General features: G+C 34.4%; 1 protein-coding gene and 1 long non-coding RNA gene across 2 annotated transcripts; both read right to left on the bottom strand.

Annotated features, from left to right (window-relative positions):
- Window positions 1–57: 57 nt before the first annotated feature.
- On the bottom strand, window positions 58–27786 carry LOC140449539 (cilia- and flagella-associated protein 206-like). The gene is made up of 11 exons (XM_072542744.1): window positions 27553–27786; window positions 21141–21355; window positions 20940–21072; window positions 19880–20057; window positions 11086–11323; window positions 8108–8237; window positions 5292–5579; window positions 4457–4605; window positions 4296–4394; window positions 1320–1458; window positions 58–404 (listed from the first exon to the last, which is right to left on the bottom strand). The coding sequence occupies exons 1-11, from the start codon at window positions 27646–27648 to the stop codon at window positions 183–185; spliced, it is 1887 nt and encodes a 628-aa protein (XP_072398845.1). The 5' UTR covers window positions 27649–27786; the 3' UTR covers window positions 58–182.
- On the bottom strand, window positions 25099–26055 carry LOC140450187 (uncharacterized). The gene is made up of 2 exons (XR_011951981.1): window positions 25666–26055; window positions 25099–25560 (listed from the first exon to the last, which is right to left on the bottom strand). It is a non-coding gene; the product is annotated as an uncharacterized lncRNA (long non-coding RNA).
- Window positions 27787–27948: the final 162 nt, after the last annotated feature.

The raw sequence follows: 27948 nt of genomic DNA, 5'->3' as shown, positions 1-27948 counted from the left end.
CCCGTCGTTCCCCTACTTTCTCGTGGCATTTATTAATGAATGTAACAAATATAGCTTCATATTATTTTTATTGTTTAAATTTTATAATTACAAAATGATAAAAAAAAATACCACCCAAATTACCTAATATTTTGCCTAAAAATAACCCCTTAAATATTTCTTCCTAAACCGGTTTTTCTTTACTACTTTGTTATTGATCTAGTTAGATCAATCACGAACTGTTTATCGTCTTTTCTTCCTCTTAAACCGAATACAAAGTTTGATGGAGCTGGAACATTAGTAAATTTATCGACATGGGTTTGAGTGTCTTGTTCTCTCGATATAACCGTTGTAGTTCTTATGGAGTTAGTGCTGTGCGATTTTACAGTCTGCGTAGAGGTTGTCTTGCATTTTGTAAGGTTGCACTAAAAATGAATTAACTGGTAGTAAATGCTAATAGAGTAAATGGTATTACATCGAGCACAAAACATCAAGTAAATGGAAATCCGCAAGGAACAGTTATCAGAGCAACACTGTTCTCATTTCAATAAACAAAACATTAGAACAACTCAGGCTGACTAATAGGAAGGTAGTCTAAAGATCCATACTGACTAAATATTGGAAACATGCCGAACCTACTGTGGCGAGCTATATAAAAATAACAAGGTACCAACAGAAAATCAGTGGCTCTCTGACTACCCTAGAGAACCTACTGTCTTACTCGCTGAAGTAAAATTGATGTAATTAAATCGCTAGAGAGAAATAAATCCCCAGGCATTGATTCAATACCAGATGAATGAAATACCACAGGAACTAGGTAACAAAGGATTACATATCATATATTCTATTTGTGTCGCTGTTTGGAATTCAGGAAAATGATTTCACTTCAATTCATCTGATTGGTGTACCTCAATTTGTAACCTGCTACACAAAAAAGGAACTACTACCAGACGTGAAGAATTTCAAGTACCTATGATTATATGCTTCGTTGACTACAAAAAGGCATTTGATTTGTCTAAGCTGGATAAATTTGTGGTCCATTTTAATAGAAATGGGCACACCAATGTACCTGGTGACACTTACTAAAAATCTGTACCAGTCCAATATATCAACAGTACGACAAGATCAGAAGTTCTTAAACAAATTCAAGAGAGATACGATAAATTATTATTAATATATATATTAATAATATTTGGTATTTCGTTATTTTGTTTATATTAGTTCGTTAGTTATTTTTTGTTTTGTTTGGTAATAAGTGATTTAAATAAAATTAGTTTAACTACGCGTACTTCACTTAATCCTTGAACCTGCTAAAAAACGTAAAAAATGATTATTCTTACCATAAGAAGTACCTCCCGTTTAAGATCCCATACGTTCCACTTGTAGTGCCTGGTTTTATTGGCGGGAATGGTGTAACTGTCATCGGATTGAATCCCTTTATTTTCCGTTTTTTTAAAGAAGTGTTTTTCTTCCACTAGCCTATAAGAAATTGATCATAGTATGGTGGTTTGGGAACTGTAAGTATTATAATTTCGGTTTTATTTCAATACCAAATATTATTATGGATTTATTTTGTACAACAGGCACTATTAAAATTCACTGGTTCGTAAATGGACACAGCTACAAGTTTTAAATACCTACAAGAACTAGCGACCAAAAACAATTCTGTAACGAAGATTAAAACCCGAATGACAGCGGCTAATAGAAGCTATTTCAGTGTAACCTCGGAAACCTTTTTTTGATAGTGCTAGAAAGGTCACCAATGGAGACACTGCGGACGGCAGCCAGATGGTTGGTGGAGAGCGAGTCGTGGGTTCGAAACTAGCTTTTGGAACCAGGAATGGGTCCAACGGACGAAATAAGTAAAGATACGATAAGAGATATTGGAAAAGATACAGAAATAAACAAAAAGATAAATGGGTAAAATTACCAAAGATAAGATAAGATAGGGAACAGGGCGCCACTTAATTTTTTGGGGTTTAAGGAGAAAATTAAGAAACCTTAGAAAAGAAAAGAGATAAGGAAAGATGTTTAGGTTCTGAGACCAAACCCAAGAAAAGATATCACAGTTAATTATTCAATAAATTTGGTCAACACTCTACATAAACAAAAAATAAATATATAAGGTATTACACTTACTTACCTACGAAACTTAATAAGCCTGATCTTTCTACTGGTCAAAGGTATAGTTATATTTAAACGTAAAAAGCAAATATATCAGGGAACTTTGTTAGGAGTCGACAAATAAAATACATACGTAAAACAATAACAATATATTAAACAACAACAAAATTACGACGCTGCTGAATGCAACACAAGTAATAAAAATACACAAACAACTATAAAATGGTGGTATACATATAAAAATAGGCAGAAATATAATTCGAAAATATCTTTACAAAGATATAAGTATCACACAAGCATGCACAAATAAAGTTTTGGCGTATCTCGAGATATTACGGCAAAAAGATGAATAAAAAATTATAACAAACACAAAAGATAACAAAAATTAATAAAATTTAAATTTACAAAAATACAAAAAAGTTTACTGACGTGAAAACATAAAAATTTAACCAAACCGCACTTGGTTAAGTCGATTATTTGGTTAGTAACAAAAAAAATATAGAATGTTCTTTAATTGACTGCAAAATTCAGTAGCTACTCTCAATTACATTTGAAGACATGTATGATCGTTCGATACGTCCAGATAATGGGAGATGATATGATGCTATACCATGTTACTTGCCCAGATAGGTGGAGATATTAAAATTATGTCACTTACAGTAATTATTCCTGAAGGCTGCTGCTTTAATTCACTGAAGTTAATACTGTACTGGTATTAAACACTGAATTTATTTACCCTTGAAGGTGCTTTACAACTATACTTAAACTAATATAGTGTAAGATAAAAAAAAACTCTAATAAGCAAGTGTATACACACTTATAAAGAAAATGCACAGAGACGGTAAGGTAGCAGATACGATATTGTGAACTAAGCGTCTTAACTCGACGGATGCCCACCGATAAGTAGTTTTCTCTACGAGTGCCCACCGAGAAGTAGTTTTCTCTACGAGTGCCCACCGAGAAGTAACTTGGTTCCTCTAAAATTTTACCAAGCTACCCAAGAAAAGGTGAGGGTATCTTCCCCCCAAAAATGATAGGCCAGCTGTATCTATTTCTAAGAAGATAAGGTTCTAATTAACATTGAACATAACGGTATACTTCTACATACAAACGTGATGGAATATGAAATCTCGAGATTGGGTCTTTACAGAAAAATTACTATACGAACCTTCGGAATATTTACAAATCTATCATAAAAGACGGTAAACCGAACATAAGCGTATCATCACGGGGGTAAAAGGAATAAAAATAATTAATATTTTAATTATATAAAAAAATGGTACATCAGTATCCTGCAGTTCTTTAAGAACAGAGTTGTCAGTAGAAACACAAAGAAAATCTTATAGCCAAGCGCGAGCCATCCAGTAGTAATGTATCGACATGCAAGACATCGACTTTTTTCAGCAAAGTGAAAAAACGTTCAGTAGAATTTGGGGGAGAACAATACTCAGGAAAATTTATGGACCAATTAAAGACGAATTAATTTGGAGGTTAAGAAGAAACCAGGAACTGCAGCTGCTATTTGGAAAACCAGACTTTGATACTGAACTAAAGAAAGAGAGGATAAGATGTGCTAGCCACGCACAGAGAGTGGGCGAGGAAAGAACCAGCTGATGGAAAACTTGGATCGATAGCCGGTGTGCAGTATGACCTAAAGAAATTGTGAATCCGATGACGGGGCAGCGAGGCAAAAACCAAGAAGAATGGAAACCTGTCATGAGGCAGACCGAATTTTCGTTCTTGTTAATGTAAACGCTCACAGTCACAGTGCTGGATTTAAACTGGCAAGAGAAGCAGACGGAATAGTTGTCGTCCGGTTGCCGAGATGAGGTAACATGAAGCGTACCACTTAAATCTTCTAGCGTACCGCCGGTTGTGAATCCCTTCTTTAAATGATTGTTAAATGAAGAGCAAAGTGAAAACAGGAATAAAAGAACAAGTCATGGGAAAGCACGGATTATAAATAAAGGCTTCGATCAACAAAAGAGGGATCAGTGATCGATCGGAGTCACAGGACATGACATCTACTCCCACGTCCGCATCGCCTTAAGATTAGAAAGAAAAAAATTGTATACCATTGCTTATAAACTTGGATTATAATACACTATTGCAGTATGTAATTAGTTAAAAAAAGATACTACCCTAGTTCTAGACCCACGAGACCTGCATTGCTCTATAAACTAGTAACATACCTCTTTACGTCAGACATAGCCGATAAACTTTCATGGAGTCCAAGAAAATGGATCAGTTGAGGTTTTCGTCTCGCCAAATTGAGAACGTGGTTGACATATCTAGAAAACGCGATAAAATTACTTTACTTGTTAAAATTATATATTAAAATTGTGTTACTTACTCATCAGGTTTTTTGGAAAAGCATGTGAAGGCTTCTGCAGAAGACAACGCGTAGTATTTATTGTTGTAATAGGAAACACCTATTTGCGGAATGCCCGGAAAAAGAATACCACCAGTTTCTACTAATTTCCAACAGCAAAATCCCAAATACTACAAAAGAACAACGATTATTTTAAAAAGTTTTAATGAGGTAAAAAAGACGAAGGTATCACTTTATGTAAGCCAAGCTAGAACATGTCTTGCTTCCCGAAGTTTCTGTCATGAATCACCGACGATCTACGGATCTATGGATGCTGCAGCGATACAGGGAGCCGCGATAGCCACAGGTGCGTGTGGGAAGCGATGAAAACTGCAAAGAGGCGGAAAATCATAAAGTTATGATAATAACCTTCTGTATTCCCACACTCCTATCGACAATCTACCACTACCATCGACTCGCGCTGGATATAGAATACCCGCCAAAAGTATAAAATGTCGTAAACAACCAACAGAAAACTAAGTTCGATCCGGAATATTGATCTAGTGAGAGCTTCTATCTCCGGTTCTTTGATTATTGATCAGAGACCACCGTCAAGTTAATTTTATTGTTGTTGTTTATTTTATTGTCTGCTTTTTCTTGTAACAGTGGTCCACTAAGACTGATATTTTGGCTCTGACACTGCAAACCATTTAAGTAAACACTCATCCAAGCCCAGAAATTCTGTATTTCGTCGTCTTTTGCAGGACAAATTTTGAAAAATTTGAATTTCAACAACGTGTCAACAACAATTGAATAAGTTGTTGGTTAACTGTGTGATACTTCCCTCGATATTTATTTAAATTTAAGGTATATTTACCTCATACTCTATACTGTCGAGATCTATAATATTTTCATCGGATCCATTGTCTTCTTCCCCTAAGAAAATCGCAATAGTTGAAGTTGGAATAAGACAAACACTCGTACGTTCCCTTAGACGGTTTTCGTCATTAATTTTTGTTCGTAATAAGTCGTCGAAAAAGGTTTGATTGAATTCCATTGACTTTGAATAGTTTTCTAAATTCGAAACAATAGTGCTGTATCTGGATAATAGTATTACCTGGTGTTGCAGATTGGTCCAAAGATTGGACAATTGGTTGAAGAGCGGCTGAAAATAAAACGAAATTACTTAATTGATTTAAAATTAAAATTTAATTAATAAATAAAAAAATACCTAAAGTTCTTCCACGAGCGTGGACAAACACTACTACTTAGAACTTCTATTACAAAAAAATCTATACCAGATGAATAGTTTTATCTCTAAAAAAGACGACAGAAGATTGACGTGGAAAAGCCGAGATGGCAAAATCAGAAACGAGATGACTATATAATCGGTGACAAAAAACATATATTCAATGATGTCAAAGTTCTTAATAGCTTTACCATAGGCAACGATCATAGAATGGTAAGAGCCAAACTAAAATTAGACTTAATAACAGAAAGATCCAAAATGATTAGGAAGAAAGCCAACCCGATATGGAACGACCCAACGAATTTAAATGAATACCAAGACAATATCAATAAAATCCTACAACAAAATAAATGCATAAATAATGTAAATACCCTAAACGAAAATATCGTAGAAGCTATTCGAGAGGCTCAAGTAAAATGCTGCCCTCAAAGACGCCAAGACGAAAAAATAACCATTGAAACAAAGCAACTAATGGAAACTAGAAGAGAAATCAAAGGAAACGAAAGCATTGACGAAGAAAAACTACGAAAAATAAATAAAGAAGTATCAAAAGCTATAAGGAAAAATTTAAGAAAATTTAAGAATGAAAAGGTCAACCGAACTATAGAAAAGAATATAAGTCTGAAAGTTCTGAGAAATCGGCTAAACAATGAAAAATGTGAAATATACAAACTAAAGAACAAAGAAGGAGTCCCCATATCAAATAGAGAAGAACTACTGCACATACTTGAAGATTTCTATCAAGAACTATACACAAGTCAAAGAGAAGACCAAACGAACTTAGAAGCCGCCGCATCACGCAAAATTATCAACCAGGGTTCAGAGCTCATGCCAGAGATTACACTAAGCGAAATGCAAGACGCAATGAAAAAGATATAAAACAACAAAACACCAGGAAAAGATGGAGTCGTAATAGAAGCTATAAAGATGGGCGGACGTGCCCTTCTCGACCAAATAAAAATTTTGTTTTAACCTTTGTCTAACAGATTGTTGCATACCGGAAACATGGAACAATGCAGTAACAATTTTACTACACGAGAAAGGAGACAAGGCGCACCTAGAAAACTATAGACCAATCAGCTTATTGAACCACATCTATAAAATGTTTACCCGAATATAACAGATCACTGGTAGTTATCTTCATAGACTTTCACAAAGTCTTCGATACCGTGGAATTAGACAGCATTATAACTGCTCTAAACAAAAGTAGAATAGACTACCGGCTTACAAAGTTAGTACAAACATTGTACCAAAACGCCCCAATGCGTTTAAAACTACATGATACCATCAGAGAAATTCATATAAAGCGAGGTGTGAGACAGTCACCTTAATTATTTAAAACGGTCCTCGAATACGCCCTTAAAATGGTAGGGAAAATAGAGGAATAAAATAGGCGGGGTAATCCTCATTTATCTGCGTTTTGCCGACGATATAGTACTTACTACCGAAGATCTGCGTGAAGCACAACAAATGTTACAAGAATTAGAAAACGTATCTTCAACAATAGGTCTAAAAATGAACATCAGTAAGAGCAAATTTATGACAAATTTGGTTCCCAGTGAACACCTAACCATCCAAAATCAAGTGGTAGAATTTACAGAAAAGTACATACATATCATGAAATCAGAATAAGTAAGTACGTTCATGAAATCAGAATAAGCAAGGATAATCAGACATGTGAATTTCAACGATGAATAACGTTTGCTTAGACGGCGTATGGTTCACTAAGAGACATCTTTAAGAGCAACATCCCGATAGCTATGAAACGGAACACATTTGACCAATGCGTTCTTCCTATTATGACATACGGAGCGGAAACTCTCACTCTCACACAAACAACAGCACTAAAAATGCGAGTGGCATAAAGGCGCATGGAAAGATCGATTCGCAGCGTGACAAAAAAAAAGACAAAATAAGGAACCAAGACCTAAGGAAAAGAACAGATATCACTGATTTCGTCGAACATATAGCCAAGCTGAAATGACATTGGGCAGGTCACATAGCGAGAGTAAAAACTCAAGATGGACCAGAAAACTAATTGACTGGCTCCCAAGAGAAGACAAACGCAGCAGAGGACGACCACCAACACGCCAGATGGACGACATTAAACGAATATCCAAGAAATGGCAACAAGACGCACAAAACCGTGAAGAGTGGCGAAAAATGGGAGAAACCTATGTTCAGCAGAGGACAGAAGAGGTTGCATGATGATGATGATGTATCAACTGTATAAGCTAGACAAAATTCAGCAGCTCCCTCTAATATTATTACCTGCAATAAGCAAAAATTCGAGATAAGCGTGGTGTACCATCAACTTACCTTTTAAAATACTATTTTAAAGTTAAAGCAAATAGTGGCCATTTTATATCGTTTATCCAGTACATTGTGTTGTGTCCAGAGTGTTTTTATTTATTAAAAAATATTTGTCTATTCAGATTACTTACAAAAATTACCACAACCGGTACAGACAATCTCGAACTGACTACTTTAAAAATATGTTCCAGCAATACTTGTAGTTCTTCTTCGATTTCAGATACTTTTTCGTTTAAGCTGTCAATGCATTGCATAACTTTTCTGAAAATACAAAGTGAAATAATTATTTAAATGTGTTGAAGCGTTGTAACATCGTCGCCCAGCCTTGATACCAAATTGGGTATACAATTGCACAGAAATTTGATATTCTAAAGATTTTTCTATGCTTTTGGGGCAGTTAACAAACAATTTGAAGGCAAGAGAATTTCTTTGAACTTAAAAACAGATTACCATGTGTTAGTCAGATTGCCAATGAGAATTTACTGAATAGAAGAAAAATAATATACCTACTGCAATCTTAGTAGTAGTAGTAGAAGTAAATAAATAATTAGATTATACGCTTAGATGCAAAAAAAACGCAACGGAGAAAATTTTGGTCAAATTGAAAGTATTTCAGTTTTTTATTTTTAGCCCTATTTTGATGATTTTTTAGCACACTGTGTAAAAATTTATAAAGTTTAATTTGGTATAGTGAGTTTTTTAATAAAATTTTGTATTTGAGTTATTATACGGGGTTAACCGAAAGGTGGTTTTTATCCTTACTTTGAAACATCCTGTGGAATAATTCCGTTAGCGGATTTCCGTAAAACCTTCTTTTTCGGTTGCAACCATGTCTTCTAAGTACTATGTTTTTGTTTTATAGAAAAATATGGATTTGTTCATTTTTAGGAGCGAAATGACTTTGCCACCCACAATTTACGACTTTTCCTATTATTACCATTATCTTTTGTATTAATTTGTAACACGACGATGGAGGCTTTGGTGACTGATATCGAAGGAATGTTATATCGATATCCCAGAAGCACTGTAATTAAATAATGATTAAAAGCAGCGACATTATCTTAGTTTTAATAAACAATGATAACAATAACAAAACATAAAAAAACAACTTTAATGTAGCTTAACCTAAGTACGAAAATAACAAAGAAAAACTAATAAAAAATAAATTAGTACTTTGTATTGCCTTCCCTAACCTCTATAACTGCCCGTACACGTCGGCTCATGCTGTCTATAAGGTTGCGAATATCATCTTGCTGGATGTTTTGCCATTCCTCCTCTAGAGCCAAGCGAAGTTCGTTAATTGAGGCTGGTGCGACTTCGCGACCTCTAATATTTCTACCAAGCATGTCCCAAAGATGCTCGATTGGGTTCAGATCTGGCGAACAAGCTGGCCAGTTCATTTTATTAATACCAACTTCCTCTAAATATTGCGTGACACACATTGCAGGGTGGGATCGTGCATTATCTTGTATTAATAGAAAATCATCGCCGATATATTGAAGAAAGGGTACTACGTGATTCGCTAAAATTTCCTCAATATACCGGTGTACAGTCAACGAACCCTCAATAAATACCAATTCAGTGTGTGCCTCTCGGGATATTCCTCCCCATACCATCATCGAAAACGCGGGGACAGAAAGCGCACTCCGCATTCCGCAAATCTCATTCCAGTTCGACGCCATACTCGTTCTCTTCCATCGGATGAGTGAATGGGAAAATCCCAGTAGTTGGCTGTATACCATCGTTTAAAAAACTTATACAGAAGTAAAACACTTTACATTTGTATTTAGGTATTAAGCATATAATGTTGTTAATAATAATACCTAAATAGGATTTCACTGCAGATAAAACTTTTGAAGAATGAGATATCTGCACATTATATGTTAGCTTCAATTACAAAAGAAGCCACTGAGGATGATCTGATCTCGATCGAAAACGTCACGTTATGCTCCTGTATAAATTTTGACGACACTTTTTAAAAAAAGTTTTAATTATATGATTTATACCTAAATACAAATGTGAAGTGTTTTACTTCTGTATAAGTTTTTTACAGTATCTTGACTCATCCGTAAAAAGAACATTACTTCATTGTCCTAAATTCCAATCTAAATGTTCCCTGAAAAATTGTAGTCTAGCCACTCTGTGACATGGAAGTAATTTGAGTCCAGTTGCTAGTCTACAACTTTGCAAACCAAATTCATATAATCTTCGACTAACTGTAAATACACTTACATTATTGCCTCGAACCTCTTGAAGCTGATTTCTTGTTGGCACCGCTATTAAATGACGATTCCGCAATGCGTTGACTCGTATAAAACGATCATCTAAAGCTGTAGTTTTGCGCTTCCTCACACTTCCCGCTTTACGCTTGTTTGTTCCCGTATAAAACGTCCCACTACCATTTGGATGGTAGAGCGATGAGTGTGTAGTACTCTAGCCACATATTCATAATTTCGCCCATCTTCAACCAAAGCAACGGCCTTCGCACAATCTTCGACACTAAGAACCATGATCAATCATAGGTAAACAAAATGTAAGTGTCAATATGACACAATGATAACAGTCACCAAAGCCACCTCGTCTTATTGCAAAATAACTCCAAAATAATCATAATTACAAAAGTTCTAAATTGTTTGTGGCAAATTCATTTGGCTCTAAAAAATGAACCAAAGCATACTTTGACATGAAACAAAAAACGCAATGCTTAGGAGACATGGTTGCAACCGAAAAATAAGGTTATACGAATATTCGCAAACGGAATTATTCCACAGGATGTTTCAAAGTTAGGATAATAATACCACGTTTTCATTAACCCCGTACATTAAGTCAAATATAAAATTTTATCAAAAAAACTGACTTTACCAAATTAAAATTTATAAATTTATACACAGTGTGCTAAAAAAATCATCGAAATATTGCTAAAAATACAAAAAATTGAAATACTTTGAATTTTACCAAAATTTTCTCTGTTGTTTTTTTGCATCTGAGTGTATAATTAAATAAGATTATATTATAATACAATAATAGGAATATTAAATGAAAAATATGTAAATAAATATTAATTACTTTCCCAAACACAAAGTATGTAAGCTAAACAGAGCATTATTACCTGATGAACAATTCGTATTGGCGGAAATGAATAAGCATGTCTTTACATTGTTCTACATATTCAGGGTCAACATGAGAAGGAAAAACATTTTCAAGAAAATACATTTTGGTACTTTTTCTTAAAGCATAATATTTTTCGAACACGTTTGTTAGAGTGTTGACTTTACTTAGTATTTTTATAAGAGCGATTGACATTTCTTCCTTGACCACCTTCACAGCTTCTTTAAACATATCTGTCACTAAAACAAATCAAACGTAATTCACTATATCTTATTTTTTGAACTGAATAAACAAATAAGTTGTTTGTATAGTTCACGTATAGATATAAAACAAGCGTATGAAAATGTCAGCGTTTCTCAACATTTTACCATTTGCGACCCAATTTTTCATAATTATTTTCACTGCGCCCCATCTCGTACAATAACTAAATAAACTCCTGGACAAAATTAACGCACCACTTTAATTAATCTAAATATTTACAATATGAACAAAAAATAAAACGAAGTTACATTGAAATAATAATAAACACCTACAAATAAGTCCAACATGACTTTATCATGACCTTAATTTGCCTTATTGTTTCTTTAAAAATTTGTTTTTGCCGAAAATGCGTAAACAAGCTAGCATAATTCCAAATTGCAAAAAGAAAAAAATCAGTAAAGTAACACAATAAAATGCATCTGGGTCAACACTAATACTGTGTAGGCCCTCCTTTACTTTTTATGACTGCATTTATGCGTCGAGGCATGCTTGATATCAAATGTTCAACAAAAGCTTGCGGAATATTTTCCCATTCTTCAATAACGGCCTCAATGAGTTGGTTGTGATTGGCAATAGGGGGTCTACGACTTCGAATCTTTTTTTTGAGATAGTTCCATAGATGCTCTATAAGATTCATGTCTGGACTGTTAGGTAGCCACTCTAATACTGAAATATCAACATCATTTAGGTAGCCAATAACCTGTCGAGCCACATGAGGACGAGCGTTGTCTTGCATGAATAAAAAATTAGGTCCAAGAAACGGAGCAAAAGGCATTACATGTTCGACAATAATGTTGTCTAAGTAATAATGAGCATTCATAGACCTCGTACGTATGGGGACCAACTCCGTATGAGCTTCAAAACAAATTCCCCCCCCAAAAAATTTTAGAGCCACCACCAAAAGGTACTTTAAGAGAGATATTGCAGCTGGCAAACCTTTCTCCTCGCCTTCGCCAGACACACTCACAACCATCTGGAGGTTTTAGGCCTACTCTAGTCTCATCAAAGAAAAGAACTCGTTTCCAATCATCGATGTTCCAATTTTGATGCAATCTTGCAAAATTCAATCTCTGAACCCTGTGTTCTCTGGTAAGCAAGGGTTTTTTGGTCGGTTTCCTGTTGCTTAATTCTGCTTCATGTAAACGTCTTCTAACTATTCGAGACGATATCGTGACATTTCGAACATCTGCTAGTTCATTTTTTAGCAAATTGCTGGTGACTCTCCTATCTCTGAGAGCACGTTGTCTCAAAAACGATCATCAATTTGATTAGTGCAACGTTTTCGCCCTTGCGCTGGTCTTCGATAGTACGACCCTGTTTCATTATATCGCCTCACCTTGCGACTGATGCTGGAATTATGTCTTCCTAACAAACCTGCAACGTATCGCATTGAATATCCTTTATCTAGGAGAGTCGATGCTCGCATTGCCTCCTCCATTGAAAAATTTCTTTGGCGGTTAATTTTTTTATTTGATTTTTATGCAAATGAACTTCCAAACATGAATGTGATGAAAAATATCACAATAAAAAGCTTCTGTCTCACAAGCACTTTGCTTTAATCGGCACTTTTTATGAAAAGTTTAACTCACTTTTAGGCTAAAACGAAGTTTAATACAAATTATTGTTAAAGTAAGACTATTATTAGCTTACAAAACAATTGTCACTGTCAAACAAGGTCCATAGGCAACTTGTCGTACAGTAAATTATCAATAAATAAAGATTATTGAGAAAAATATGAATGGTGTGTTAATTTTGTCCAGGAGTTTATGTATGCAATAATCTACCTTGAGTATTTTGACGCTTAACTCACAGTAAAATCTTAATTACCAAATTACCGAGAATAAGTAAATTTATTGATATGTGGCAACACCGTTTCGGAACCCATGACTCTCTTAGCCAGAAGTTCCTAGTTATTTCCCTTAAAGTATATCAAATAAATTCAGTGCAGACCTGAAGAAAGATCTTTATAGTATAGACCTGACAAAGGCTTTCGATCGCGTCCAAATCGAAGACGTCTTACACCTACTGTATAAAAGAAACATACCAATCAAGATTATACAAACCATTAAAACCATCTACTTCCATAATCGAATACAGGAAAAGATAAATGGAAAACTAACGCAGTGTAGGTATACCAGTACAAAGCGGAGTCAGACAGGGTGACTAGTTAAGCCCACTTCTCTTTAATATAATAATGGACGAAATAATACAAACAGTATGTAAAGGTCATGGTTACAGAATGGGGACCAAAGAAATCCAAATATTATGTTATGCAGACGACGCCGCCTTAATCGCCGAGACAGAAGACGAGCTCCAAAGATTAACACACATCTTCAATACAACAGCCAAGAAATACAATATGATAATATCAGCAAGAAAAACCAAATGTGAATAGTTTACACCAAGAAAGTGTTAGAAAACTATATAAACGTAGACTGGAACAAAAACTAATTGAAACGGAAGATAATACCAGGAATGTTAATCAGTTATACAAAACCATCAAAGAATGTATACACGCCGCTGCCCTAGAAGCACTAGGGCGATATGAAAAGATCGGACAACAAAAACCATATTGGTGGGATCAAGATATTTCGCAGGAAATAACACAGAAAAGAAAATTGTATCAAAAATATCTGAACACAAGAAATGTGGAAGATAGAATCGAATACAAAAGAATGCAAGCGATGGTCAGAAGAAAAATATGCCAAAAGAAAAATGAATCCTGGGAAAAAAAGTGCACCATGATAAATACATACATTGGTGGAAGCCAAAGTTCAGAAAGCTGGAAACTGTTAAAAAATTTAAGAAACAACAGAAAAAGAGATATTATCCAGTCCATATCACCGCAAACTTGGGAAGAATACTTTAAAGATTTACTAACAGAGACAAGAGAGCCCTTCAAACAGATAGAGAACTATGGTTTACAAGGCGTCAGGCTGATAGGGTCACCAATCAGAATAAATGAGAGAGAAGTCGAAACCGTATGCAGACATCTAAAGAATGGCAAATCACCTGGCCCCGGAAATGTAGCTCCGGAACTCATTAAACATGGACCCAAAATACTAATTCAACGACTACGACAACTTTTCCAGGAATGCATAAATAAACATGAAATACCTGAGGAATGGAAAGAATCGCATATGAGCACCATCCATAAAAAGGGAGATAAATCGAAACCTGAAAACTATAGAGGAATTGCAGTTACTAGTAGTATTAGCAGAATATATGGGAAAATAATAAAAAATCGAATAGAAGAAGAATACCAAGATATGGAAGCCGAAGAACAGGCTGGTTTTCGTGCAGGTCGATCTACAATAGACCATGTCTTCTCTATTACTCAGATAATTGAAAAGAAAGTTGCTCGTGGCCAAGAAGTCCATCTGACGTTCGTAGACCTTAGGAAAGCATATGATAGTATCCCGCTTGATAAATTATGGGAGGCACTGGGGAAAACAAATATAAATATAGAATTGATTGAAGCAGTAAAAACGTTGTACTACCAACAAACAACAAGAATTAAAACAGGAAAATCTGATAACACCGGGATTCAAAGTGACTAAAGGACTAAGACAAGGATGCTGTATATCCCCAACATTATTCAAAATATACCTCGAAGCAGCACTCAACAAATGGAAGAAAAAATGTACGAATATGGGCATACCACTAATAGACTTAACTTTGTACACTCTGTGCTTTGCGGATGACCAGGTCATCATCGCACAGGACTCTGAAGACCTTAGTTACATGATGCGAAAACTATTAGAAGAGTTTACAGAGTGGGGTTTGGAAGTAAATATGGAAAAAACTGAGTACATGAGTATCGGAGGAGATCAACATAACCTTCTCGTAGAGGAAAATCAAGAGATCAAACTATGTGATAACTACAAATACCTAGGAGTAAAGATCACTCAAGACGGAAAATTAGATGCAGCCATTAAGGAACGAAATACACAGGGAAGGAAAGGCATAGCCTTACTAAACAGCGTACTGTGGGATAAAAACATCTCTAAAGACAATAAAAGAAGAATATACAACACCATAATAAAAAGTATCACAACATATGGATGCGAAGTGTGGCCCCTAAAAGACAGATCAGAGAAAATGCTTAGAGCAACAGAAATGGACTTCTGGCGCCGCTCGCCGGGAATCTCCAGACGCGACAGAATAACAAACAAGAGAGTCCGAGAAATCATGGGGGTTACACATAATATTGTTGATGACATCAAAACGACACAACTCAGATGGTACGGACACGAACTACGAATAGAATACCGAGACAAATTCTTGAATGGCAACCAAGAGGTAGGCGAAGACCAGGAAGGCCTAGAAGAAGTTGGAGAGAAGGAGTTGATAAAGAAATCAGAGAAAGAGAACTGGAGGACGATCTATGGAACGATAGAATGAGATGGAGATTGGAAATCGGAAGACGTCGAAGAACGTTGTAAACCGAAATTATATATATAAAACCAAATGTATGACAATATCTAAATACCCACTACGATGTAAAATCGAAATTGATGGGAAAGTAATAAAGCAGGAAGCAAGGTTTAGATATCTAAGAATAGATATACCTAGTTACGGAGATGTTGAAGCAGAAGTACGACAACAAAGCTTAAAAGCAAGTAAAGCGGCGGGATCTCTTAATGACACAATCTAGAAGAACAAACACCTAAGACAAGACACAAAAACAAAAATCTATAGAGCAGCAATTAGACCTATATTAACCTACACGACGAAGACAAGACCTGACACATTTAAAACGAGACGACTACTAGAAACAATGGGGATGAAAATACTTCGACGATTATCAGGGAAAAGTCTATTGGATAGAGAGAGAAGCAAAAATATAAGAGCATGCAATATAGAAGACATAAATGGATGGGTGACAAAACGGAAACAGGAGTGGAACGAACACATTAGCAGAATGGCAGAGGATAGAATAGTACGAATAGCACAAGATAAGTCACCAAATGGAGGAAGCAGTATTGGCAGGCCAAGAAAAAGATGGTGCGATAATTTAAACAATTTAGGAGGCTAATAATGAAGAAGAAACAGGCTTTAAAGTCTACCTACAAGAAGGATGAAGAAGAAGAATTCAGTGCCATATAAAAAGAAGGAAAAGTATTGGTGGCAGAGGAAAATAGCTTAAACCGAAGAAAGGAATGTTTTGACGAAATTCTAGATGAACTACGAGTTGTGTATAAAGAAAACAATAAAGTAAAAAACAGGCTATAAATACAGCATAGTCCCGTTCACAGACTTCAATTAAGCGTTCAAAAAAGTTAACATGAAACTTAATTTACTAATCATTGGAAGACCCATTTCCTCCACCAACTAAGAACGGTCGTCCATGCTTCACCACACACCGAATCAAGAAAGAGCTCTTAATGTGCCAAAGAAAAATCAAACATGTTAAGAAATGAAAATGGTACAATAATCATAAACTTAGAGGAAAAAAAATATTGGAATTATTACATAATTCGTCTTGGTCGTTTTCCTCTGACTTTGATGAGTCTTTTTTAGCCTTAGTCAATTTCTTTGCAGATTTTGTCTTTAACCAGTAGCAGTGATTAATTCTAGTGATTAAAATTATTATTATTACGTTAAAAAGATAATATGAGAAACATTGATGTAAATAATTGCAAATCTTTTAATAACGTTTGAAATCAACAAAATCCAAATCCAAAATCAAATAGAGCTAATTAAAAAGAACGTGGAGATAATTATAACAGGAGACCTTAACGGCAGAACTGGAAGAAAAGAAAACGATAAAGTAGTGAGGAGATTTGGAGAGGATGAAAAAAACGATAACGGAGAACGCCTGATTGAATTATGCGAACTAAACAACCTAAAAATCACCAACGGATTTTTCAGACATAAAAATATTCATAAATATACATGGACGCAAGAAACACGAAAGCTGAAATCGATAATAGACTACATAATAATCAAACAAGATACCACAATAAAGATCAAAGATGTGCGAGTCAAAAGAGGAGCAGAATGTGGAACGGACCATAGACTACTGACAGCAAAAATGAGCATTAATTGGAAACATAACAAGACCCCCTCCACAGAAGAACCGTTGAACACTATAAGAGAAAAACAATACAATATAGAACTACTCCAAGAACAATCAATAAGAGAACTATACCAACAACGTCTAGACCAAAAATTAATAGAATTCAGATACGGCAACATCGAAGAAATATACGAGCATATAAAGGCGAGTATAAAGCAAGCAGCATTCGAAGCCCTTGGGGAAAAAGAACATATAACAAATAAACAGCACTATTATGAAATAAATGAACCAACAAAAAGAATAATTCAAGAAAAAAAGCAACTATACAGAAAATGGCTGACTACAAACAACGATGAAGTTTATAAAGAATATAGAGAAAAAGATAGAGAAGTGAAAAAACAAATAACACAGCAAAAGAATAAAGAATGGGAAAGAATCTGCTTAAATATTGAAACATATATAGGAGGTACAAGAACTTCGGAGTCATGGAAAGTACTAAGAGGATTGAAACAAAACTCAAAAGAAAAAATTAAATTGGGAAATATACAGGACAAAGAATGGAAGGACTACTACAAGGAACTATTAACAGAACAAAGACCACAATTCATTGGAAAAGAAAACAGGCGAAGACGAAGCAGATTCCCACAACAAGAAATAGAAATAACAGATAGGGAAATGAGAACGGCCATAAAAGCAATCAAAAATAAGAAAGCACCGGGACCTGGAGGCATCTCACCTGAGCTTATAAAATACGGATCAAAAAAATTACACCGGATGATACAATGGATATTTCAGAAATCCATAAATGGAGAACAGCTCCCAAAGGAATGGACGGCGGCATATATGACATCTATATTTAAGAAAGGAGATAGAAAACGATGCGAAAACTACAGAGGAATAAGCGTAATATCATCAATAGGAAGATTATATGGGAAGATACTGCGAGAAAAGATAGAGCAAGCGATAAAAGGCAAAATCGGAGAGGATCAGGCAGGCTTCACGGCAGGAAGATCATGCATAGACCACATATACACACTGGAACAACTGTTGGAAAAGAAAAAAGCAAAAAATAGAGATATACACTTGGCATTTGTGGACCTGAGAAAGGCGTATGACTCTGTACCAAGGTCAGAACTATGGGAGGCAATGTACAAATTAGAAATACAGACGGAACTCATAGAATCTACAAAAGCTCTGTATAAAGAAAATAAAGTGTCCATTAAAATGGGAACAAGAATCATAGGAGACTTCACCACAACAAAAGGGCTCCTGCAGGGTTGTTCCACATCTCCAACCCTATTCAAAATATACTTAGAGAAAGCCTTGACTACATGGAAAAGAAAATGCGAAGGCATGGGAGTACCGGTACGGAACGAATACCTATATACATTAAGTTTTGCAGACGATCAAGTAGTGATTGCACAAGACGACCTCAGCTACATGATGAAGAAACTACAAGAAGAATATACCAAGGCTGGCCTAGATATTAACCTCGTGAAAACAGAGTACCTATCTACAAGTGAAGAAGACATAGAAGATCTACAGATTGATGACAACGTAACAATCAAAGGAAAGGATAAATTCAAATACCCGGGGTTTATAATCACGAAAAAGGCAACAACAGAGGAAGAAATTACACAAAGATTAGGACAAACAAGAACAGCAATCCGACAACTTAACTCAGTATGGTGGGATAGACACCTAAATATGAAGACAAAAACGCAGATTTATAAAACATTAGTGCGAAGTATTATGACATATGGGGCTGAAAATTGGATCATAAACAAGAAAACCAGCAGTAAGATAGTAGCAACAGAGATGGAATGCCTGCGAAGATGCTGCAGAGTAACAAGAATGGATAGGAGAAGTAATGACGAAATAAAGCAAAGAACATCAATAGAAACAGACATACTAACATATATAGAACAAAAAAGACTAAAGTGGTATGGACATGTAAGAAGAACTAGCGACAGCAGATGGATAAAGAAAATAACCGAATGGAGCCCCATAGGAAGGAGGAAAAGAGGACGACCCCGAAAATCCTGGAGGAACGAAGTAGACGACGCCATGAGTAAGAGAGGACTAAACGATGGAGAATGGAACAACAGAGAGAGATGGAAACGGTTGAGCGAGGGAAGGCAGTGAATACTGTAGAATCCCTAAATATATATATATATATATATATATATATATATATATATATATATATATATATATATATATATATATATATGAAATCAACGAAAGACAATTGTCTTCAACCCATTGTCTTCAACCCTGTTCCACCTGCTACTTGAGATGATTTTAGAAGAAGACGAAATCAATAGGGGATTATTACAACAACGAACATTTGTCTTTGGAAGCCTTTTGTTATCCACCGATCGTACAGCAGCCAATTGTTTTACTGCATTACCCATTCTATTACAGAATTCTAGAACGCTATATCAGGTTGTACAGATGGTAATACAGCATACGTTATAATTAAATACATTGATTTGATAAAAACTCTTACAATTCGGAATACCAGCACCTCCTTTGTCGCAGTATCTGTTAAACAATCTTATTCCACTCACTACTCTACTCAATTCTTCTAGTTGCGACTCTTTTTGTTCTTGTGGATACTCGCAAAACTCTTTGATTTCCTCATCGTTCATTATACTTTTTAAAGCACACAGTCCTTCCAAGAATACCTACAAAAAAAAGTAATTCGTATTGGACGTTACGATAAATATTACCAGATGATAACTAAGAAATATTGATAATTTTATTGAAAACATATTTATGGAATTAAGAAGTCTAAAAAAGATTTGAAATATAGGAAACAATGACTTAAAAGAAACTCTGGGATAAATTCTTCTTCCTCTTCTTCTTCATAGCTTCGTTGCTGTGGAAAAGTTTCGTCTTGGAGGAAACTTGTAAGACTATGGATTGACAGAGTGACAGCCAAAGACCTTTGATTCCATCCAAACTGATTAGATTTTCATGATTTGTTTGATTTAAACTAAAATAAGAAGTGTATAGAGCATTAGTCTCATCAAGAGCTGTATTGTTTGCGTATTGACTCCTTATTACCTGCCTTAGTTCTGTTTCATCTGACCTAGTATCTTCAAACTTCTCTGTAAACTCCATCTGCTGGGGATTTCTTGCTATGCTCTTAATATATCAAATTTATGACAGATAAATTTGCTGTGATAATCGCTAACCTCAAAAGAGATGGCAGCCCAAAAGAGGAAGATGTGCGGTCCTAGGCCGCATTAGGCTTACACGCCCATCCAGTAAGGATCTATGGAGGAGTAACATCAAGCCGCAAGCCCTCATGTCTTGCCGTACTGCTTATCTATAGGTCAATCCGACACCAGCTTATTCTAGTCTAAGTAGCAGATTAATTTAGAATTGTCAAGTACTACGTTAGTCGTTTTGATTTTCTGACCAGGGCCAGGAGCTAAACAGTCGACCAGTAAATCATTTCCCAGTGAAGTAAAATACGATTTGGTCGCCTGACCCACTTGGTTATGTGACCAACATGTCCTTATATTTACATTGTTAATATTTTTCTAAAAAAATATACATACCTCTTCTTTCATTGGATTTCCCAAACCACTAAGAAACACAACATACACTACGATCAACCTCTTCAGTACATCCATCTCTGTTTCTGCACTTGGTGGTATCGTTATACATATCTGATCTCTTATTGGTGTCAATCTAAAGAACACATTAAAATCGTCGACGCCAATGTATATATTTCAGATAGGTATATCAAAGAATCTTACCTTCTGAATAGCGAAGATCTGTGGCTCGACAGTACTTGATCTATGTTATCAGTGCTCCACATAAAATAAAATTGCATCTTCAGTGTCATCATTTCTACCGAATCTTTTGATTCTAGCTGATTGATGATATGATATACCAGTTTTTGAACGTTCGATCTGCTGGTTAAAACATTTTCGGTTATATCCCAGTTTGGATCTAAGAGCAAAAGTTTCACCTATAAAAAGAAAAAGTACAAAAGTGGATCTTTCTATTAGGTATCAAAATCTGATAAAGAGAAATGGCTTTATCTAAGCAACAATCCTTTTTTAAATTCCTAAACATGCTGTTTCTTAAAATAAGAAGACCGTTTTGTGACTCTAGTGTCAACAAGTAGAACTTAACCTCTTACCACATAGTGGGTCATATATGGCACAATACTTAGTTTACTACCTAACCGTTAGAGATCGAATCTTATTTTATTTAAAGTATTTATGCATGGCATGTCCATATAGAGCACATATTTCGTATAACCGGTAATAAAGCGCCATCTTAATGCAGCAAAGTGAACTTTTATGAAAATTTGCAAATGGCAGCTGTTCACAAGAATTGTGCAATTTGATATTCAATTATCGAAGTTTCTACTGAATATTTTTGTACAAAAAAAATAGCAACATCAAGGATAGACCTTCAAAGAAGAATTTCTGTAAGTATTTTCACGTATTTCTTTATATTTTGGTATTTTTTGAGCAAAAATATGCTTGTGCCATATATGCCACATGATTATGAATTTTTTGTAGGAAGCCAAACTAATGTTGTACCCGATGGTTTTCCTGTTTAAGGGTAAGTTCAAATGTGGTTCCTCGGCTAACACAAACAGTACCAAGACTTATAAATCACAAAATATTCTTTGATAATTGGTGCAATCCCATTGCAAATTTATCTAACGAAACAGGGTATAGCAGGTGGCGAAATCACAGTAACTGAAATGGAGTTCATGGGTAGAAGCTGCAGAGTGACAAAACTGGATCGCATCAGAAATAAGGAGATAAAACAAAGAATGGCAGTAGAACAAGACATACTCAGCTACATCGAAGAAAAACGTTTAATTTGGTATTGACATGTGAGAAGAATTTCGGATTGGAGTCCAATAGGAAGGAGGAAAAGAGGTAGACCCCGAAGATCATGGAGGGATGAAGTGGACGAGGCCATGGAAAGACGAGACCTTAGAGATGGAGAATGGCAGAACAGAAAGGACTGGAGACGTTGGCTGAAAGAAGGAAGGCGGCGACAGCTGTAAAAATCCTTATATATATATATATATATATATATATATATATATATATATATATATATATATATATATATATATATATATATATATAGATAGAAACAGGGTATGTTACCACTAGAAACAGTTAGAATAAACAGTTACAGTTGTTACATGGTATGACAACAAATTAGTAAACATTTTATCAACATATGTTTGGAGTATGCAAACAGTTGAAGTGAAACGGTTTTCGAAAAATGATAAGACACATATAATGGTTCCATGTCCAAAAGTTGTAATGATCTACAACAAGTATATGGGTGGGTAGATCTCCTGGTTTTAATGTTTGGATATTATAGGATCAAACTCAGATCCAAAAAATGGTACATGCGTATATTTTTCCATATTATTGATTTGATGACTGTCAATGCGTGGATTCTTTGGAGAAGAAGTGATCATGAGCAAAATAATTTAGCTCTGGCAGATTTCAAAATGGCAGTAGCAGAGTGTTTATGCAAAGTTAATAAAGCTGGTTTTACTACCAAAGGTGGTCGTCAGTGTGGAGCTATGGAAAATGTACAAAACAAGAAAAGAAGTGGTCCAGCAACCGATATTCCAATGCAAGATGGACGAAGAGATGGATATGGTCATCTTCCATTATGGTGTAGTGAAAGGCAGAGATGCAAATATCCCTGTGGTTCAAAATGCTTCATAAAATGCGAGAAATGTAATGTTTTTCTTTGCTTAAACAAATCGTTACCCTAATATTACAAGGTTGTATGTAACAATATTGCTAATTTGAGAAAAATCGATTTAAAAAAATGAGCTTTCATAAAAATCAAATTGTTTTATATATTTTAAATTTGAATTTAAATTAAAAATGTACATATGTATTAAAGGTGATTTAAAGAAAAAATTAACAAAAAATTGGTTTTTGTATTAGACGAAAAGGTATTTGAAAAAAAAAACATAGAACCTTGATATAGCAAGAAAATTTTACTTATTTAAAAAATTAACATAGAACTTTGTTAACTACAAAAAAAACAAATTAAATCTTATTTTTGGAGGAAAATACACTCGTAGTATTCCTTATCAACTTCAGGGATATACTTGAACATAGATTTTAGGGCATCTATCTTATTTGGGGGAAGTACAACAGCCTTATCACATTTTTTTAATTGAAGCGGAATGAGTGGTTCTGTTTCGGTTTTAACATGACCTTTTCGCAATTTTCTTTGATGTAAATTTACAGTTTTTAGCTCTTTGGTTGGATCAAAAGTATCTTTATACTTCAGTTCAAAAAAAGATTAAGAAAATTCTAATGCTACTACTTTTGAAAATGGTACAGCGTTGTAGTTCAGTTGGCTGGAAAAAGACTGAAAATCTATAAAATGTTCTTGTTTCATTTGAATTATTGTATATGGATTTTGTCGGTTTACTTTTAAAAGGTAGCGCAGAAGTGATATAGGAGAATAATATTCTACTTTATTCAACGTTCTTTCAATTACACTGTGGATTGCATCGACCTCTTGAATACAAGCATGTCCTGGAACAGAAAATTTCATGGAAATATTTTGCACATTCTGATGTTTTTGAATTAGGTAACTGAGAGCATAACTCATAAGACTGTTTCGATTCTGTGGAACGCAGCTATCGCTCCACAAAATGATTTTTGTAAACTCTGGATGGTCCTCAAACACTTTTCCTACTATTTTATAAACTGCGCTTGCAATGTCATTTCCCTTTCTTCCATGTAAAGCTTCTGTCCACACGGCACAATACACCTTTTTCCCAACCGAAAGGTGACCGGTCATATTGTACACATTTAATTTGCTCTTATAAAAGAAATTTTTTATGTCTGCTTTTGGACATGTCAAAACATTTTCCAGATCAAAACATAATAAAGGTATTCCGCTTTCTTTATCTCTTTGTTTTTCTTCTCTCATATACTCTTTCTCTTTCAAATGATCAGTATATCTTCGTTGTGATTCTTCGTCTTCCCTCTTCTCCATTTTTCTTAATTTTATTTCTTCGCAGGTATCACATCTATCTTTTCTTGGTTTGTGAAAAGCTATATTAAAATAGTTGCAAAATATTTTTCTGTAGACAGCAAAAGAAACTGGATTTTTTTTGCATTCTCCAGCAAAATCCAAATAAAGCTCATACAATTTTTTGATACTTAATCCGCTTTCTACATACTCTTTATTAGTTTTTTTGCGACAGTAATGGGATTCCACTCTTGGAATCATGTTAATGTGCTCCTTGACCAAGTTACTATCTTCGAGTGATGTTACCCGTTTTTGATGTTTGCCTTGTTTACTTTCAGGTAAGGTTTTGGTGGAAGTTTTATTGTTGTGCCCCGTATAAATTGGTTTCTGGCTTATGCATAAAGTCCCAGTGTAAAAAGCCTTGCAAACTTGGATCTTTTGATTATTTATCTCAAAATAAAACCTAAAACTTTTGCTTTTTCTCGAATTTTCTGGATTTTTGCCTTTTCTTCGTCTCCAAGGAGTCTCAGCTTCTGTGGTATGCAAAATATAGTTTTTCTTTTCGATGACTGAGAGTAAATAATAGTTTTTAAAAATTTTCTTCCTTTGTTCGTCGCTAATTTGACGCGAGCACTTCATTCTGCACTTTTGTACACAATCTTTTTTATTCCTAATCTTTCTAGCAGGTACTACCTTTTTTCGAGAAGAAATATACTCTAGACCTTGATCAAATAAAGATTTTCTTTTGTTACATGTCCATTCAGAAGTGTTTTTCTGTCGTTTTCTAGTAAATATCTTTTTATCTTTTATTATATTATGAGTTGCTTCTTCTAGTAAAATTTCTTCGGAAATATGTCCAATATTATTTGTATCATCGAAATCAGAATGGTCTGGTTCTAGAATCTTAATTTTGTTATCTTCTGAAGACGGGATTTTCTTGGTGAATTCTGGAACTAAAGTTGTAGAACTGCTAGGTACATTTCTAAAATAAAAATAAAAAAAAATGTTTTCGCGATTTAGTTAAACAAAATAATTGTCAAAAATATTACCTATTTAAGTTAGACTGCAAGTCACCAGAACCAGAGTTAGATGCATTTTTAATCAATATTGCTAACAACTATGATTGGGGCCTTTTTATTCTTTGGAGTGTGAATGATTGAGGTGGAAGACGAACTAGGAGCTTTTCTAAAACAAATTAGTTTTTAAATAGTAACAACAAGCTAAATTATAAAAAGAAATTAATAAAATGTTACGTTGTTTAATTTTTTTTGTTTAGCAAATCACGCCTACCTGCTTGAATCCGTTTCTGAGTTAGTTTCGTCATCACTTTCGCTGCTACTTCTTGACACGGGAATATTAATAACACGTCCACGAATTTTAAGTCTGAAACAAAGAACTTTTTGTAAAAAAAGAAATAAAAAATAAAAACCTAACCTCACAATATAAGATATAGAAAAATCTTACCTGCATTCTTTCATCTTCGATGATTTTTGAACTGGTAATACGTAATCCTCATCATCATCAGAGTCTTGGACATAGTCATCACTTAAATTACTCATTTTTTTTAATTCTAGACACAAATAACACTCTCGAAAACGCTTGCGATTTGTATTATAAATACAGGAACATAACCTCACTTTTACAAAAATACAATAACAAGGTTGTATCACAGTATAGATAACAACTTGTTGTTGTTGTCTATACTGTGGTTGTATGTTACAACATAGAACCATGTAATATTTAGATTTTAATCAAATTTTAAATTCCAAAGTTCTATGTTTACCATAGAACTTTGCTATTCATATAAAGCATAATTTTGTACATACACCCATGGTTTTTTTAATATTACCAGAGTTGTATGTGAGCAAACTAATTTCCATACAAATTGTGATGTAGTGCTAGTCACATAGAACTTTGTAATATTGAAAACTTAATTTAGTAAAAAATGTTACATAGAACCTTGTAATATTAGGGTAACGAAATATAGAAATTGTTTTTACAATTTTCACACTGAATCGTCATTTTTTTTATTAATTACTTGTTAAATCTTGTTTTAATGCATATAGTGCCATATATGACACTCTATATGACTACCATATTTGGTAAATTTCTCCCAGTGTTCTTTTTTGATGTTATCTATTTCTTGGTTTACTCTATTTTTAATTCTCACGTAGTCTTCTCGTGCCTCCGGTGTCTTCACTCCTTTGTATGTTAGAAAAGCTTGTTTCTTTTCATTTGCTAGTGCTTTCACTCTTTCGTCGTACCATTGTGTTTTGTATTCCCGTTTATTTCTGTTAACTTTTCTTTTACTTAAAGCTTCTTCCGCTGCTTGTAGGATACATTTTTTATTAATTTTCCAGGTTACTTCTATATTCTTTTTAGTCTCTAGGTTATGGCTGTTTAGCTTTTCTGTTAGTTTGTTTCTATACAAGTTTTGTGTCCCTTCTTCTTCTAAGCTTTCTATGTTTAACTTTTCTTCTACTTTTGTATTTCGCTTGCCTTGTGTGGTGATTGCTATATTTATTTTTCCTAGTACCAGGCCATGGTCGGATCCTACATTGGCGGAAGATAGAGTAGGCACATCTATTATATTCTTGGGATGTATTTGTCTGTTTGTTATAATGTGGTCAATCATAGAGTTACGTCCTCTTATATCTGACCAGGTGATCTTATGTTGTATTGGGTGGTCAAAGTATGTGTTGTTAATTCGGAGGTTATTCATTAAACAAAGTTTAATTTACATAACTTTTGAAATAAACGTATAAACCTATCAGCTCTGAAATCTGTATGTCTACTAATTTCCTGTATTGTAGTGGGACACTATAATATTCGATTATCGTTTAAACATAAGCCTTTTTGGTTTTAGCTTTTTAAACTATAGAAAACTAGTAGACGACCAGAACATAAAGTGATAGCAATACGGATATTCAATCAACGGTAATACACTAATTAATTCCCCCAGCCAGGTTAGTTGGGATCCAGATTTATCGCGATTCCAAAAAAGCAAAAAATTAAAAAACATGCCTAAAATGTTGCATAGTAAAATAAAAAAAATTACGAAAATCTTGAGTTTGCAGATGCAATTTAGAAATAAATTCAGGACTAGAGAAGCACTGTTTAAACAAGCAAAAAGATAGTCATAAGCAACCGAAAATGTTTAGAAAAGAAAATACTGACCACATACATGACGAAGTTTTCGTTTGGATTTAAATTCCTGGGATAACATTCCCTTAAAATTTCTTTGACAATATTTCTATCCATACGGCTCACCATTGTAATTATATTTTAACTGCTTTTGATCTCCTGGTTTGTGTGTTTGATCAATAAAATAATAACAACGAATAAATACATAAATATTATAAATGAGCTCTAAAATGAATGTTTTTTTTTTGACAAATAGGTAATATTATGTCATTATTACAATAAGTCAACATTTGTAATAGTAATGATAATTTACTGTACTATCTAAAATATTTTTGAAATATAACATATTGAGTATCACTCCTATCAAAAATTTGTGGTTCTGCCATCTACAAAGAAAAACTTCTACTACAGATTTTTTTAGTAAAATAT

This window comes from Diabrotica undecimpunctata, chromosome 9 (assembly GCF_040954645.1).
Source record: "Diabrotica undecimpunctata isolate CICGRU chromosome 9, icDiaUnde3, whole genome shotgun sequence".
Taxonomy (NCBI): domain Eukaryota; kingdom Metazoa; phylum Arthropoda; class Insecta; order Coleoptera; family Chrysomelidae; genus Diabrotica; species Diabrotica undecimpunctata.
The sequence above is the reverse complement of the archived record's forward strand: the minus strand, read 5'-3'. Positions and strand labels throughout refer to the sequence as shown.

What these genes read in the sequence shown, in the direction of transcription:
- LOC140449539 (XM_072542744.1), bottom strand. Translation starts at nt 27,648, where the DNA reads ATGGTGAGCCGTATGGATAGAAATATTGTCAAAGAAATTTTAAGGGAA. An exon ending in AGATCTTCGCTATTCAGAAG is followed by an intron (nt 21,073 to 21,140) that starts GTAAGATTCTTT and finishes TGTGTTCTTTAG; the next exon opens with ATTGACACCAATAAGAGATC. An exon ending in TACCGGTTGTGGTAATTTTT is followed by an intron (nt 5,580 to 8,107) that starts GTAAGTAATCTG and finishes TTTTATTTTCAG; the next exon opens with CCGCTCTTCAACCAATTGTC.